This window comes from Hypanus sabinus, chromosome 6 (assembly GCF_030144855.1).
Source record: "Hypanus sabinus isolate sHypSab1 chromosome 6, sHypSab1.hap1, whole genome shotgun sequence".
In the NCBI taxonomy this organism is placed as follows: domain Eukaryota; kingdom Metazoa; phylum Chordata; class Chondrichthyes; order Myliobatiformes; family Dasyatidae; genus Hypanus; species Hypanus sabinus.
In genome coordinates, this window is record NC_082711.1 from 177,941,008 (window position 1) to 177,958,509 (window position 17,502).

Consider the following 17,502-nt stretch of genomic DNA (forward strand, 5'->3'; position numbering starts at 1 on the left):
AAGTCACCTTTCATCCTCTTTTTCTCCAAAGAGAAAAGGCTCAGCTCCCTCAACTTCTCCTCATAAGGTATGCTCTCTAATCCAGGCAGCATCCTGGTAAACCTCTGACCTTTCCACATCCTTCCTAGAATGAAATGACCAGAACTCAGCATGGCCACGCATTTTAGGTGGAATTCAGGAAACAAAGACCCTGTTAACACAGTGCTTTCAGACAGAGACACGCTGTCGATCTGCAGTTCCCTTGGCAAGGCTCAGAGCTCGGGTGTGATGCAGAGTTCAGAGCTGGGGCACCAGCCAGAAGTTGTGAATTTCCACAGTGGAAGGCAGAGGAAAGCTAACAGCGGGAATTTGAATGCCCAGGTCCCAGGAGGCTGGCGGTAGACCTGCCAGAGCGGGTTCTCATCCAGTCCCTGCCTTGCCAGGTTGTTTTCCCTTTCACATGTCCATGTGAGGTGTAGGGAAGGTGGCATAAATAGAGGGACTGGGGGGGCGAGATGAGGGAGAGAGGAGGAGAAGGGTGGAGGGGGGAAAGGAGAGAGAGGGTGAAATGAGAAGGGGGAAGGGAGAGGGAAGAGAGTGGGAGGAGGGAGAAAAAGGGAGAGAGGCAGTTGGAGGGAGGAGGGGAGGGGGAATGTGGGGGGAGGAGAGAGAGAGGGGGAGGTGGAACGAGAGGCCAGTTTATTGGACAGAGTAGAGGCGGTTTGGATGGAATGGCTGCTGGCCGACCTGGAGTGCACAACAAGAGCCAACTGAACAATGCACCATTTAGGGACTTACAAGAGAATATCACAGTAGCCATCGATAGTTATTGACTTGGGAGTCCTTCTCCTCCGTAGAAACACCTCACAAATCTGAGGAAGGAGCAAAGGACACTCCATCAGTCCTGATAACCCAATATTGGCCATCTCTCAAACCTAACACAACTTGGATCATGTCTTAGTAAACTCCTGCCCCTGAGATTGGTAAAGATACTTATCCAGGGGTTTTGGAAATGGGCAGCGGAGTGTTCTGCCTGGCGATGTTCCAGGGGTATGTCCATGTCAGGATAACCCTGACGAGCAAAGGCACAGTGCCCATGGGTACCAAGGAGGTATTCCGGGACCGCTGGGTGCCACAGGAGATAAATCACATTGTAAGTGAGTATCCAGAACACCTCCAAGGAGCAATGCCTCAAAAAGGCGATGTGGATCGATAAGGAGCCCCATCACCCAGGTCATGCCCTGTTCTCATTGCCACCATCAGGAAGGGATGTGAAGGCTCACACTCAGCGATCCAGGAACAGCTTTTCCTCCTCTGCCATCTGATTTCTGAATGGGCATCGAATCCATGAACACTACCTTACTACGTTTTTATTTCTATTTTTGCACTACGTATTTAACTATTATTTCTTCAGCGTTTACAATTCACCATTTGTTTCTATTATCACTGTACTGCTGCCGCTGTTAACAGATTTCACGTGATATTAACCTGCCCATCCAGTGGTTCAGCCACTCCAACACAGACAGTGGTGGCCCTACATCGGTTAGGGTCGACCATGGATGTTTCTTTCTTTCTTTGTATATTTATTTATTTATTGAGATGGAGCAGTGAAAAGGCCTTTCCAGCCTGTAGAGATGCACCACCCAGCAATTCCCCAATTTAACCCCAGCCTAATCACAGGACAATTTACAATGACCAATTAACCTACTACCTGCTGTATCCTTGGACTGTGGGAGGAAACCCACACAGGGAGAATGTACGAACTCCTTAGAGGCAGCGGTAGGAATTGAACCCGGGTCATAGTGCTGTAAAGCATTGTGGTAACCACACCACCATGCCACCCCATTTGCCCACATCAAAATCAATATGCAAGCCAGGGTAGTACAGTATAGGGAGCAAGCTGTTACCCAAGCAGAAGGCTCCTCCCTCTCCAAGCAGCTGATGAATTGAAAGAAACAGCAGAGACCGATGTAGTTTGGCACCAGTGGCGTCACAGGAGTTGCTGATCTGTGTTAATCTCAACAGAGGACAGTCTTAGAGACTCCAGCTCCCAGAGTTTTCCTTAGGGTTTACTCCCAAAGCCTCCCCACAAGTGGCTGCAGCCCCAAGGCACTGGAAATTGTTGTCACCCCCAGTTGACGAGCCCCATCTGCTGGGAGTGACTAGCTTTAACTTGCCAGTCCTTTCCTGTCCATAGAAACAGTTCAAGTAGTTGGATATGATTCACATCAGCCTCAGATATTGGAAGTAAAGGGCAGAATGTCCTCTTCCTGTCCTGGGCTGACAGGAAAGAGAGGGGCTGAATAGCCTGGGACCACCCCTGCTCCACCCTGGGACTGGGTAGTGCAAGTTCTCACCCCCTGGTAGAAGAGGTAGAGGGCTCCAAGTATCATCACACACTGTCCACTCAGACGCAGGTATCCATGGACGTTGTGCTCAATCTCAAAGGGAGGCTTTCGCTGGAACAAAGTAGGACAAAGTTTATCTGCAGAGGGTCTGTGTGAAGTGGCAACCCCAAACACAAAGATGATGCAATGCTCCATTACTCCCTCCCACAGTGTGACCCTCCTTCATTTCAGTACCACCTCTCCCACAGTGTGACCCTCTCACAGTACCACCCCCCCTCAGTGACTCTCCCTCAGTACCACCCCTCCCACAGTGTGACCCTCCCTCGGTACCACCCCTCCCACAGTGTGACACTCCCTCAGTACCACCTCACCCACAGTGTGACACTCCCTCAGTACCACCCCTCCCACAGTGACTCTCCCTCGGTACCACCCCTCCCACAGTGACTCTCCCTCAGTACCACCCCTCCCACAGTGTGACCCTCCCTCGGTACCACCCCTCCCACAGTGACTCTCCCTCAGTACCACCCCACCCACAGTGTGACCCTCAGTACCACCCCTCCCACAGTATGACCCTCCCTCGGTACCACCCCTCCCACAGTGACCCTCCCTCAGTACCACCCCTCCCACAGCGTGACCCTCCTTCAGTACCACCCCTCCCTCAGTGTGACCCTCCCTCGGTACCACCTCTCCCACAGTGACTCTCCCTCAGTACCACCCCTCCCAGTGTGACCCTCCCTCAGTACCACCTCTCCCACAGTGTGACCCCCCTCAGTACCACCCCTCCCACAGTGTGACCCTCCCTCGGTGCACCCCTCCCATAGTGTGACCCTCCCTCGGTACCACCTCTCCCACAGTGCGACACTCCCTCAGTACCACCTCTCCCACAGTGTGACCCCCCTCAGTACCACCCCTCCCACAGTGTGACCCTCCCTCGGTGCACCCCTCCCATAGTGTGACCCTCCCTCGGTACCACCTCTCCCACAGTGCGACCCTCCCTCAGTACCACCCCCCCACAGTGTGATCCTCCCTCAGTACCACCCCTCCCACAGTGTGACCCTCCCTCAGTCTCACCCCTCCCACAGTGTGACCCTCCTTCAGTACCACCCCTCCCTCAGTGTGACCCTTCCTCAGTACCTCCCCTCCCACAGTGTGACCCTCCCTCAGTACCATCACTCCCACTGAGGGATCCTCCCTCAGAATTGTTCGCTACCATATGATGTCTCTCCCCTCCCCACAGTGTCACCCTCATGCAGTGTCTGGACTCCACAGTGATCCCTGCATCTGGGATCAAGGGGTAACGAATCACATCTAACACCCAGCCTGGCGTCCGATCAGGGAAATTTGTCGCACCTGCTTGTCCTCGATCCTGTTGTAGGCTGTTGCAGTGAAGATGACCATATAGGCCATATACAGGATGAACTTGAAGTAAAAGATGAACCTGGCAAAGCTGTTCCACTTTTCCTGAAGCAGGTGGTTCAGGGGCTCAAGGAGCAGCATCTCATGTCGGTTCTGGCGGAGGGAGCAGAGCGTGAACAGAGCCGGGAACATCGGCAGACTGAAATACCATGTGGGCACAGCAGGGGGAGCTCCAGTCCACTGTTACTGAATACAAGAACACACACACACACACACACACACACACACACACACACACACACTCACTCTCACACACACTCACTCACTCTCTCTCACACACACACACACACTCACTCTCTCTCACACACACACTCACTCACTCACTCTCTCTCACACACACACACACACTCACTCTCTCTCACACACACACCCTCACTCTCTCTCACACACGCACACTCACTCTCTCTCTCTCACACACACACACACACACACTCACTCACTCTCTCACACACACACACACACACACTCACTCTCTCTCTCACACACACACACTCACTCTCTCTCTCACACACACACTCTCACTCTCGCTCTCTCTCACACACACACACACACACTCACTCACTCTCTCACACACACACACACACACACACACTCACTCTCTCTCTCACACACACACACACACTCACTCTCTCTCTCACACACACACTCTCACTCTCTCACACACACACACACTCACTCTCACACACACACACACTCACTCACTCTCTCTCACACACACACTCACATACACACACACTCACTCACTCTCACACACACACTCATTCTCTCTCACACACACACTCACTCTCTCACACACACACACTCTCTCTCTCACACACACACTCACTCTCTCTCTCACACACACACTCACTCTCTCTCTCACACACGCACGCACACACACACACACACACACTCACACAGGCTTCACTCTGTGTCTGAGCCCAGGTGTATGTTATGGGTGGTGTAGAGGGATTTTCGCTCTATATCTGGTTCTGGGAGTGCGTGATGGGACGGTATAGAGGGAGTTTCCCCTCCTAGCCCCTTTCCCATACCCACTAACAATCCCACAGTGCAGAGGAAAGAGGGAACGTCCAAACCCGACCCTCCACCAACTCTCCCGTTTTGAGCACGGCCGGGGAAGGACACATCATTTACCGGCGTTCCACTGCCATACACAATGATCTCCAGCACCGAGTTGTTCTCGTGTGTGTCGAGGGAGGAAAGGTCGTACAGCGAGGAGTGTACTGGTCCGTACGCCCACTCCTGGAACTTCCTGGACAGGTGTCGGCATTGCTCCTCCCGCATCTCTCTCCCAATGATGTGCTTGAGGATCTGAGGAGAGACACCATCCAAAGGGATTTACAGTGAGGAAGCACAACGGGAGTGATAGGAGAGTGGGGCGAGTTTGTCAGTTAAACCCCCGACAGAGACTGGCACTGGCTCTATCTGACATGGGGCTGATGGAACATCGCACTGTGGTGGGGGGGGGGGAAGAGGTAGTACTGGAGGAGGGTCACACTGTGGGAGGGGTGGTACTGAGGGAGGGTCTCACTGGCGGGGTGGTTCTGAGGGAGGGTCACACTGTGGGAGGGGTGGTACTGAGGGAGGGTCTCACTGGGGGGGTGGTTCTGAGGGAGGGTCACACTGTGGGAGGGGTGGTACTGAGGGAGTGTCACACTGTAGGAGGGGTGGTACAGAGGGAGGGTCACACTGGGAGAGTCACACTGAGGGAGGGGTGGTACTGAGGGAGGATCACACTGTGGGAGGGGCAGTACCGAGGGAGGGTCACGCTGTGGGAGGGGTGGTACTGAGGGAGGGTCACACAGTGGGAGAGGTGGTAATGAGGGAGGGTCACACTGTGGGAGGGGTGGTACTGAGGGAGGGTCTCACTGGGGGGGTGGCTCTGAGGGAGGGTCACACTGTGGGAGGGGTGGTACAGAGGGAGGGTCACACTGTGGGAGGGGCGGGTACCGAGGGAGGGTCACACTGTGGGAGGGGTGGTACTGAGGGAGGGTCACTGTGGGAGAGGTGGTAATGAGGGAGGGTCACACTGTGGGAGGGGTGGTACTGAGGGAGGGTCTCACTGGGGGGGTGGTTCTGAGGGAGGGTCACACTGTGGGAGGGGTGGGACTGAGGGAGGATCACACTGTGGGAGGGGCAGTACCGAGGGAGGGTCACACTGTGGGAGGGGTGGTACTGAGGGAGGGTCTCACTGGGGGGTGGTTCTGAGGGAGGGTCACACTGTGGGAGGGGTGGTACTGAGGGAGGGTCACACTGGAGGGGTGGTACTGAGGGAGAGTCACACTGTGGGAGGGGTGGTACTGAGGGAGGGTCACACTGTGGGAGAGGTGGTAATGAGGGAGGGTCACACTGTGGGAGGGGTGGTACTGAGGGAGGGTCACACTGTGGGAGAGGTGGTAATGAGGGAGGGTTACACTGTGGGAGGGGTGGTACTGAGGGAGGGTCTCACTGGGGGGTGGTTCTGAGGGAGGGTCACACTGTGGGAGGGGTGGTACAGAGGGAGGGTCACACTGGAGGGGTGGTACTGAGGGAGAGTCACACTGTGGGAGGGGTGGTACTGAGGGAGGATCACACTGTGGGAGGGGTGGTACTGAGGGAGGGTCACACTGGGGGGTGGTTCTGAGGGAGGGTCACACTGTGGGAGGGGCGGTACTGAGGGAGAGTCACACTGTGGGAGGGGTGGTACTGAGGGAGGATCACACTGTGGGAGGGGTGGTACTGAGGGAGGGTCACACTGGGGGGTGGTTCTGAGGGAGGGTCACACTGTGGGAGGGGCGGTACTGAGGGAGGGTCACACTGGGGGAGGGGTGGTACTGAGGGAGGATCACACTGTGGGAGGGGTGGTACTGAGGGAGGGTCACACTGGGGGGTGGTTCTGAGGGAGGGTCACACTGTGGGAGGGGCGGTACTGAGGGAGAGTCACACTGTGGGAGGGGTGGTACTGAGGGAGGATCACACTGTGGGAGGGGTGGTACTGAGGGAGGGTCACACTGGGGGGTGGTTCTGAGGGAGGGTCACACTGTGGGAGGGGCGGTACTGAGGGAGGGTCACACTGGGGGAGGGGTGGTACTGAGGGAGGGTCACACTGTGGGAGGGATGGTACTGAGGGAGGGTCACACTGTGGGAGGGGTGGTACTGAGGGAGGGTCACACTGTGGGAGGGGTGGTTTCAGAGGGAGGGTCACACTGGAGGGGTGGTACTGAGGGAGAGTCACACTGTGGAAGGGGTGGTTCTGAGGGAGGGTCACACTGTGGGAGGGGTGGTACTGAGGGAGAGTCACACTGTGGGAGGGGTGGTACTAATGCAGTTCTCTGTCACACTCTTGTTCTTCATCTGTTAAACGTCCTCTCCACCTATCTGTCCTCCTCACCATCTCTCTGACCTGTCACACTCTCCTTCGCGCTCTATTTTGTCACACAGCCCCTGCATTCTCACTCTCTCGCTATCCTCCTTTGCTCCTTTTCCTCCCGCCTGTCACAACCCCCTCTCTCTGTCATGTCACACTTTCCCCCATCCTCGATCAAACTTACCCTGTATCCCTGACCCCTGTTGCACTTCCCTCTCTGTGTCTTCCCCCAAATTTTCCTTCCACATATCACCCTTTCTTTCCAAGCTCCCTGTGAAAACACCACCAAGATGATGGGATGTTCGACCATGTGGAACTGGGTCGTGTGCGGAACCCACGGGGACCTGCCCCCTCACCCCAAACCCCAGCACCCACCTCAATCTTCCCGGTCTTGGCGGCCAGCTTGATGGGTGTCAGCCCCTTCTTATTCGTCATACTTTCCAGGCTGAGCTGAGGTCTGAGCTTCACGCCCATCCTGAGAAGGTGGTCGTACATCTCGATGACGAACTTGGTGTTCTCCCGGCTATTGTCAGAGATGGACACCAGAGCGTGCAGCACGTTGTTGCCCCTGGAGTCTACGGCGCCGATGTCGGCCTTGTGGTAAGGGTTTTCCAGGAGGTGGTTGACCACCTCCAGCTGGTTGGTGCAGGCAGCCAGCGAGAGGGGCAGTTCCCCTGTTAGAGAGACCCCTGGTCAGATCCACATCAGCATCCACCCAAATCATCCACTGTTTATCCTGACCTGCCGAGTTCCTCCAGCATTTTGTGTGTGTGTAACTCTGCGTTAAGATTTGTTGCACTTGTATTTTCTCTTTCACTCAGATGCGGCAGGCTCTTCGGCCCACAACGCCTGCCCCAACCACGATACCCGAACCCCATTGGATCGATTGCGAGAGTGTGACAAGTGCGCATGCGCCCAATCGATCGCACGGTGAATCGATTAAGCCGCCTGAGCACGCGGGCCCTTTTTAAGGCGGGCTTTCGAGTGCGCATGCGTCTGGTCTTGGCGGGACCGGGTGGTCGCTCCCACTCCGTAAGTTGCCTCACCTGTTCGCTCTCTAACTTTACCCTCCTTGCTCGCATATAGTACAGCGAAAAAGTCTTAGGCATGCACAGTGTGTGTAATTTTATGTATTGCATTGTACTGTTGATGCAAAAAAAAGGAAAATTTCATGACATCTGTGAGTGATGACAAACCTGATTCTAATGTGGGCCTCTATTGTGGACTGAGAGTGGGAAGGGGGCAGGGAGAGGGGAATCATGTTTGGGAAAGGGGAGAGGGCAGGGAGCAGAAAGCAGCAGGGAGACATTCAGTACGTCAATTGTTTGGAATCAAATGAGCTTGCCTGGTGTCGCAGGACTGGGTGTGCCTACACTCACATCACCACCCACCCCTGACACTCCTCTGCCACCTGTCCCACACCCCTCCCACGGCGCTCAATCCTCACCATTCCCAACATCCTTTGCTCCTGCCAGATTTACAGACACACTCTCCACTCCACATTGACAAATACAGTACTGTGTTCAAGTCTTAGGCGCTTTAACTACTGTATGTGTGTGTGCGTGCTAAGACTTGTTCACAGTACTGTATATGTGACAATATCAACTAATCACAACTGAATGTATACAGTAACAACTGAATGGGTTATCTTATGACGAGTGTTTGATGTCTCTGGGCCTGTACTCACTGGAGTTTAGAAGAATGGGGCGGGGGGGGGGGGTGAACACCTCACTGAATACTGAAAGTCCTTGATAGAGTGGATGTGGAGAGGGCATTTCCTATAATGGGGGGGGGGGGGAAGAGTCTGGACCAAAGGGCACAGCCTCAGAGTACAGGAGCACCTCTTTAGAACTGAGATGAGGAATTTCTTCAGCCAGAGCGTAGTGAATCTGTGGAATTAATTGCAACAGATCACTGCGGAATTCATTGTCCTAGCTGTGGAGGCCAAGTCTTTGGGTACATTTAAATGTCATCGAGAGAAGACAGACAAATGGGATTTAGAGGGATAACAAATCAGGTATAATCAAATGGTAGAGCAGACTTGATGGGCTGAATAGCCAAAATTTGCTGCTGACACCACTGTCATAGGCCAAATCAAAGGTGGTGAGGAATCAGCATATTGGAGGGAGACTGATAATCTGGCTGAGTGGCGCCTCAACAACAAACTCCCACTCAATTTCAGCAAGACCAAGGAGTTGGATTATTGGCTTCAAGTAGAGGAAACTGGAGGTCTGTGAGCCAGTCCTCATCGGGGGATCAGAAATGGAGAGGGTCAGCAACTATAAAATCCTCAGTTTTATCACTTCAGAGGTTCTGTCCTGGGCCAGTACATAAGTGAAATTATGAAGAAAGCACAGCTGCACCTCTGCTTTCTGAGAAGTTTGTGAAGATTCGGCAAGTCATCTAGAACTTTGACAAACTTCTATAGATGTGTGGTGGAGAGTATATTGACTGGTGGTATCAAAGCCTGGTATCAAAACCCCAATGCCCTTGAACAGAAAATCCTACAAAAAGTAGTGGATACGGCCCAGTCCATCATGGGTAAAGCCCTCTCCATCACTGAGCACATCTCTACAGAGTGTCGCAGGAAAGCAGCATCCATCATCAAAGACACCCACCAACCAGGACATGCTCTCTTCTTGCTGCTGCCATCAGGAAGAAGATACAGGAACCGCCAAGTTCAGAAGCTGTTATTTCTCCTCAAACATCAGGCCCTTGAACCAAAGGGGATAACTTCACTCACCCCATTGCTGAACTGTTCCCACAACCTATAGCCTCACTTTTAAGGATTTCTTATCTCACATTCTCAATTTTTATTGCTTATTTTCTTTTCTCTTTTGTATTTGCACAGGTTGCTGTCTTTTGCACACTGGTTGTCTGTCCATCCTGATGAGTGTGGTCTTTTATTGTGTTTCTTGAATTTACTATATATGCCCACAAAAAAACAAATCTGAGGGTTGTAAATGGTGACCTAAGTATTTTGATAATCAATTTACTTTGAACCACTCCCTGTGCACCAAGTTCCAAGTAATTACTACCTCTGCGTAAATAAAACTTACCTTGAATTTCTTCCTGAAATCGTCTGTCTCTCACTTTAAAGCCATGCCCTCTGGTATTTGATATTTTTATCTATATTTCATAACTTCCTAAACTTCTGTCAGGATGAGATCAATCTCACTCTTTTTTACATAGCCATTTATTTTTCTATCATTTATGTATCTACCCAAGAGTTTCTTAAATGTTGCTAATGTATCTGCCTCTACCACCAACCCTGACAGCGCATTACATGCACCTACCACTCTCCTAGCTTTGATATTCCCCTATTCTTTCCTCCAGTCACCTTAAAATTATGCCCTCTAGTATTAGTCATTTCTGCTCTGGAAAAACTCACTGGCCTGTCCACTCTGTCTATGCCTCTTATCATCTTGTACACCTCTATCAAGTCACCTTTCATTCCTCTTTGCTCCAAGGGGCTTGCTCCTCCTGTCCTCATAAGACATGCTCTCTAATCTGGGCAACATCCTGGTCAACCTCTGCACCCTCTCCAAAGCTTCCACATCCTTCCTATAATGAAATGACTAGAACTGAACGCAATATTCCAAGAGTGGTCTGATTGTTGTTTTATAGTGCTGCAACATTACCTTGTGGTCCTTGCACTCAATCCCCCTACTAATGAAGGCTGACACACCAAACGCCTTCTCAACCACCTTGTCAGCTTGTGCAGAAACTTTGAGGGATTTATGGATAAGCAGCCCTCTGTACCTTCACTCTGCTAAGAACCCTGCCATGAACCCTGTACTCTGTCTTCAAATTTGACCATTCATACTTATGTCTAGGATTGGCTGTGAGACCCCAGAAGCAGCAGGGAAGGGAGGACCCAAGAAACACAACCTTAATCACTACCTCAGTGTAGCAACATTTGAATCACTTTGCAATACAATGGACTTCTTGTTCTTATTGTGTTTGTTCTTCTTTAATTTTGCACAATTTATGCTTTTCTTCTGAGTGTTGTGACTCCAGGGCTATGTGCCTGTGACACTGCTGCCAGAAAGGATTTTCATTGCTGCTGTATACACATGGACGTGTGCACATGACAATAAACTCAACCTTTGAAGTTTTGAAGAACATCATCACTTCAGATCACGGGTTAGCAGCTACAGTCTCACCCAGTTGGAAGCTCAGTGCCCAACCTCCACTCGGGAGAAACTTCCAATTTCCCCTCAGTGGCCCCTCTGAATACAAGATCTACCCCAAACATAGCCCCAGCAGAGAATGATACACCAGCCCGAGGCAGCACAGCGTGGACAACCTCGGTGGGAAACTGTGTATGTTCCCACAGAGTGTGTAACCCAAATAACTTAGTGAAAAAAGACTGCATTCAGGCAGAAGGCTCACCACAGATCACAAGACTCTTGAGTAATGATGTTGTGTGCAAAGCTGACGCTATATACTCTGGCTAATGATGTGTGCTAAGCTCACGCTATATACTTTGGCAGCTGTTAAACTGCAACAAAAAGATGCTTCTCAGAGGCCACAGACCCTCATAAAGGCAAAAAAAGATGAAGACATGTACATCAAAATCTGTTGGTGTCAATGACCAGCAGTCTGAGGGTGGGCTGGGGGCAGCCTGCAAGTGTTACCATACTTCAGGCACCAAGAACTCAATAACCCTAGCCCATATGTCTTTGGAAGGTGAAAGCAGAGTACCCAGAGGTCCCCATGCTGTCATGGGGAGAATGTATGGACAGTGTATGGTATTGAAGCCAGGAGTATGACACTGTAATAATGGTATGCTCACAATTACTGCCCTGGTTCTGTGATCCTTGACTCACAGACCCTTCTATTTGTATAATGATTTTTGGATTAAAGACCATTTACCAGCACAGGATTAACTGAGCTAGTGAGAGGTGAGAGGTGACTTGATGGAGGTGTACAAGATGATAAGATGATAAGAAGTACAGGTAGAGGAAATGGCTGTTTTTCCCCAGAGTGGCAATAGGCAATTCTGGAGGGCATCTGGTTAAAGTAAGCGGAGGGAAATTTAGGGGAGATACCGTGATTGAAATTATAGATAGAGTGCAAGGTGTCTGGATACACTGACAGAGGTAGTGGTAGAGATTGATACAACAGGGACATTTCATTGCCACAGTGCCTGTGGAAGCCAAGACACTGTATATTTAAAATAGAGGTTGATAGGTTCTTGATTAGTCAGGGTGCCAAAGGTTACGGGGAAAAGGCAGAAGAATGAGGTTGAGAGGTAGAATAAATCAGTCATGATGGAATGGTAGAACAGACTCAATGGACCAAGTGGCTTAATTCTGCTCCTATGTCTTATGTTCTTATTTAAAAGACTCTTAGGCACACATGGAGGGTTATGAGTTGTGTAGGAGGTGAGGATTAGATTGATAGTGATGTAGGTTAAAATGTGGGCCTAACATTGTGGGTCACAGGGTCTATGCTGTGCTGTACCATTCTCTGTTCTGTTTGACCATCTATTTAGGGCTGATTCTCACTCAAACTGGTTGATGAATGGTCTCCACCTTAAACGTTGACTGTCCATTTCCCTCCACAGACGCTGCCTGACCCACTAAGCTCCTCCAGGTGATTTTTTTTTTAGCTGCTGTTGCTTGTGTCTCAGTTTTCATACTCTTTGTTCTGGAATCCTACCCCTCCTCACCCCATAGAGGAATGACTAATCTCAAAACACTCCTCTGCTCGTATACTCTTCATCGAAGCATAAGAGTCTGTTCAGCCTATGCTCAAAAATTCGTGTAGTGGCTAGCACAATGCTTTACAGTGCTGGCAATTGGGATTAAATTCCTGCTGCTGTCTTTAAGGAGTTTGCATGTTCTCCCCACGACCATATAAGTTTCCTCTGGATGCTCTGGTTTCCTCCCACATTCCAAAGGTGTACGGTTTAGGGTTAGTCAGTTGTGGGCATGCAATGTTGGCACAGGAAGTGTGGTGATATTTGTGGGCTGCCCCCAGCACATCCTCAGCGGTGTTGGTTGTTGACCCAAAATGACAGATTCACTGTACATGTGACAAATAAAACAAATTATAGAAATTATAGAGAAAGTGCATTGCAGGTAGCAAATAAACAGCAAGAGTTTTCTATCATCTACCTGATGGAGATGATAGAAGGAGGGAGGAGGGAGGGAGATGATAGGAGGAGGGAGAATGTCCTTTTGTGTGTGTGTGTGTGTGTTCCACTCACCCCTCCCAATCCCATCTCTTCCCCATCCATATTTCCCTGCTCCCTCTCTGTCTCCACTTTTCCTTCTCCCCCTCTCACAGTTCCCCACTCACTGCACTGTGGCTCTTCATACCAAAGTAGAATCCTGTCTGGCCCTCCTTGGCCTTGAAGAACAAGCCGTTGGCCTTGGTGTCAACTTTGGCTCCATTCCGGATCAGGAGTGCCACAAAATGTAGGCAGCGCCGCTCGATGGCAATGTGTAAGGCTGTCTGACCTAGTGCAGAGTTGAGACAGGGTCAGTCCACGGCCAAGCTGGGTGACAGCAAGATGGACAGCCAGGAGTGATAGGGGTTGCGGTGAGGGCACACAACTCCCCTCCTCTGCCTAGTCTGTAAAATGATATCCCCACTCTCATGACCCAGAGAAACATCCTTGAACACAGAGTAGTCACCTTCCTATTCTGACCCACTCACCCCCACCGCAGCTTAGCAAAACTACCACAGCCCAGCCCACCCCACCATCCACACCCCATTCCACCTCTCCTCCTCCACCCTATCTGTTCTCACCACCCGAATTCTTCCCCATTACCTCACCTATCACTCCTCACTACCTGAACCCTTCCCATTAAACCATAAGACACAGGAGCAGAATTAGGCCATTTGGCCCATTGAGTCTCATCTGCCATTCAATCATGGCTGATTCTTCTCCTCTCCACAGCTCCACTCTCATTCTCCTCCCCGTAGCCTTTGATGCCATGTCCAATCAAGAACCTATCAATTTCAGCCTTAAATACACCCAACAACCTGGCAGCAAGTTCCACAAGTTCACCACCCTTTGGCTAAAGAAATTTCTCCGCATCTGTTTTTTAAATAGACACCCTTCTATTCTGAGGCTGTGCCCTCTTGACCTAGACTCTCCCACCATGGGAAACATCCATTCCACATCTATTCTGTCTAGGCATCTCAACGTTTGAAAGGTTTCAATGACATCCCTCCTCATCCTTCTAAATTCCAGCGAGTACAGGCCCAGAGCCATCAAACTTTCCTTGAATGATAACCATTTCATTCCTGGAATCATCCTTGTGAACCTACTCTAACCTCTCTCCAATGCCAGCACATCTTTTCTTAGATGAGGAGCCCAAAACCGCTCACAATACTCAAGGTGTGGCCTCATCAGTGTCTTATAAAGCCTCAACATCACATCCCTGCTCTTATATTCCAGACTTCTTGAAATGAATGCCAACATTGCATTTGCCTTCCTCGCCACCGACTCAACCTGCAAATTAACCTACAGGGTGTTCTGCACAAGGACTCCCAAATCCATTTGCATTTTTGATGTTTGGATTTTCTCCTCATTTAGAAAATAGTCTGCACATTTATTTCTGCTACCAAAGTATAACCATGCATTTTCCAACATTGTTTTTCATTTGCCAGTCTCTTGCCCAATCTCCTAATCTGTCTAAGTCCTTCTGCAACCCTGTTTCCTCAACATTATTTGCCCCTCCAACAATTTTCATATCATCTGCAAAGTTGGTAACAAAGTCATCATCTGAATCATTGATATACAGCATAAAAAGAAGCAGTCCCAACACCGACCCCTGTGAAACACCACTTAGTCACTGGCAGCTGATCAGAAAAAGATCCTCTTATTTCACATACGATATCTCCTACCTATCAGGCAATGCTCTAACCATGACATTATCCCAAACTATGCCTCCTCACTAATCCAACTCTCTCTCATTACCCCCAACCCTCCAACATTACCCCACCCTAACCATCCTCACCACCACATCCCTCCCCGTTACCCCACCCTATCCATTCTCACCACCTCAAACTTCCCCTCCACCACAACCCTCCCCCATTACTCCACACCATATCTCCTCTCCACCCTAACCCTCTCCATTACCCACCCTGTCCCTCCCGCATTATCCCCAATCTCCCCATTACCCCACACTATATTTCCCTACCATCTCCACCAACCTCAGCCCATCAACCCCACTTCCACTCCATCACATCCCACAGCAGCATCCCAATTCACTTCCCAAAATCCCATTGCACCCCACTTCCCTCCCACCCTACACCATCCCATTCCACTCAGCTCTCCCCCATCCCACCTCCCCTATATCTCCTGCGTCCCCGTTGTCTCTCCATACCCTTATAGTAACTGTCCATGTAGGCAGCATTGATGAATTCCTCCAGGTTGTCCGTCTTCTCTGCGATTTCCAGTAGAATGGGGACGGTGTCATTCCGGTTGTTACTTAAATTCAGCAGCGCCTTCAGCAATGCAGTCTTCCCCGTCTCTGGGTCTGAAGGCACACGGTGACATATCCCAGTATCAGGCAACAGTTAGGAGAACGTCTTCACAAGTCATTTCTGAACTGACAGCACAACCTTTCTACCATCCTCTCCAGTTCATCCCTGACCATCCTTCTCTACCATCCTCTCCAGTTCATCCCTGATCTGAACAGCCCAACCTTCTCTACCATCCTCTCCAGTTCATCCCTGACCATCCTTCTCTACCATCCTCTCCAGTTCATCCCTGATCTGAACAGCCCAACCTTCTCTACCATCCTCTCCAGTTCATCCCTGACCACAATAGCCCAACCTTCTCTACCATCCTCTCCAGTTCATCCCTGATCTGAACAGCCCAACCTTCTCTACCATCCTCTCCAGTTCATCCCTGACCACAATAGCCCAACCTTCTCTACCATCCTCTCCAGTTCATCCCTGACCATAATAGCCTAACCTTCTCTACCATCCTCTCCAGTTCATCCCTGATCTGAACAGCCCAACCTTCTGTACCATCCCCTCCAGTTCATCCCTGACCACAATAGCCCAACCTTCTCTACCATCCTCTCCAGTTCATCCCTGATCTGAACAGCCCAACCTTCTCTACCATCCTCTCCAGTTCATCCCTGACCATAATAGCCTAACCTTCGCTACCATCCTCTCCAGTTCATCCCTGACCATAATAGCCTAACCTTCTCTACCATCCTCTCCAGTTCATCCCTGACCACAATAGCCCAACCTTCTCTACCATCCTCTCCAGTTCATCCCTGACCATAATAGCCTAACCTTCTCTACCATCCTCTCCAGTTCATCCCTGATCTGAACAGCCCAACCTTCTCTACCATCCCCTCCAGTTCATCCCTGACCATCCTTCTCTACCATCCTCTCCAGTTCATCCCTGATCTGAACAGCCCAACCTTCTCTACCATCCCCTCCAGTTCATCCCTGACCACAATAGCCCAACCTTCTCTACCATCCTCTCCAGTTCATCCCTGACCACAATAGCCCAACCTTCTCTACCATCCTCTCCAGTTCATCCCTGACCATAATAGCCTAACCTTCTCTACCATCCTCTCCAGTTCATCCCTGATCTGAACAGCCCAACCTTCTCTACCATCCCCTCCAGTTCATCCCTGACCACAATAGCCCAACCTTCTCTACCATCCTCTCCAGTTCATCCCTGACCACAATAGCCCAACCTTCTCTACCATCCCCTCCAGTTCATCCCTGATCTGAACAGCCCAACCTTCTCTACCATCCTCTCCAGTTCATCCCTGACCACAATAGCCCAACCTTCTCTACCATCCCCTCCAGTTCATCCCTGATCTGAACAGCACAACCTTCTCTACCATCCCCTCCAGTTCATCCCTGACCACAATAGCCCAACCTTCTCTACCATCCCCTCCAGTTCATCCCTGACCACAATAGCCCAACCTTCTCTACCATCCCCTCCAGTTCATCCCTGACCACAATAGCCCAACCTTCTCTACCATCCTCTCCAGTTCATCCCTGACCATAATAGCCTAACCTTCTCTACCATCCCCTCCAGTTCATCCCTGATCTGAACAGCACAACCTTCTCTACCATCCCCTCCAGTTCATCCCTGACCACAATAGCCCAACCTTCTCTACCATCCTCTCCAGTTCATCCCTGACCATAATAGCCTAACCTTCTCTACCATCCCCTCCAGTTCATCCCTGATCTGAACAGCACAACCTTCTCTACCATCCTCTCCAGTTCATCCCTGATCTGAACAGCCCAACCTTCTCTACCATCCTCTCCAGTTCATCCCTGACCACAATAGCCCAACCTTCTCTACCATCCCCTCCAGTTCATCCCTGATCTGAACAGCCCAACCTTCTCTACCATCCTCTCCAGTTCATCCCTGACCATAATAGCCTAACCTTCTCTACCATCCTCTCCAGTTCA

At 50.8% G+C, this 17,502-nt stretch overlaps 1 protein-coding gene across 2 annotated transcripts in view; it reads right to left on the reverse strand.

Annotated features, from left to right (window-relative positions):
- The window catches only part of trpv1 (transient receptor potential cation channel, subfamily V, member 1), a 54,311-nt gene that overhangs the window by 15,801 nt on the left and 21,008 nt on the right, over nucleotides 1–17,502 (reverse strand). For both annotated transcript variants that reach the window (XM_059973688.1, XM_059973687.1), the window contains exons 4-10: nucleotides 15,438–15,590; nucleotides 13,419–13,559; nucleotides 7,465–7,763; nucleotides 4,878–5,054; nucleotides 3,678–3,836; nucleotides 2,337–2,438; nucleotides 778–851 (exon numbers count right to left, since the gene is read on the reverse strand). In XM_059973688.1, coding sequence (XP_059829671.1) covers nucleotides 778–851; nucleotides 2,337–2,438; nucleotides 3,678–3,836; nucleotides 4,878–5,054; nucleotides 7,465–7,763; nucleotides 13,419–13,559; nucleotides 15,438–15,590 — 1,105 coding nt within the window. The remainder of the gene's footprint in view (nucleotides 1–777; nucleotides 852–2,336; nucleotides 2,439–3,677; nucleotides 3,837–4,877; nucleotides 5,055–7,464; nucleotides 7,764–13,418; nucleotides 13,560–15,437; nucleotides 15,591–17,502) is intronic.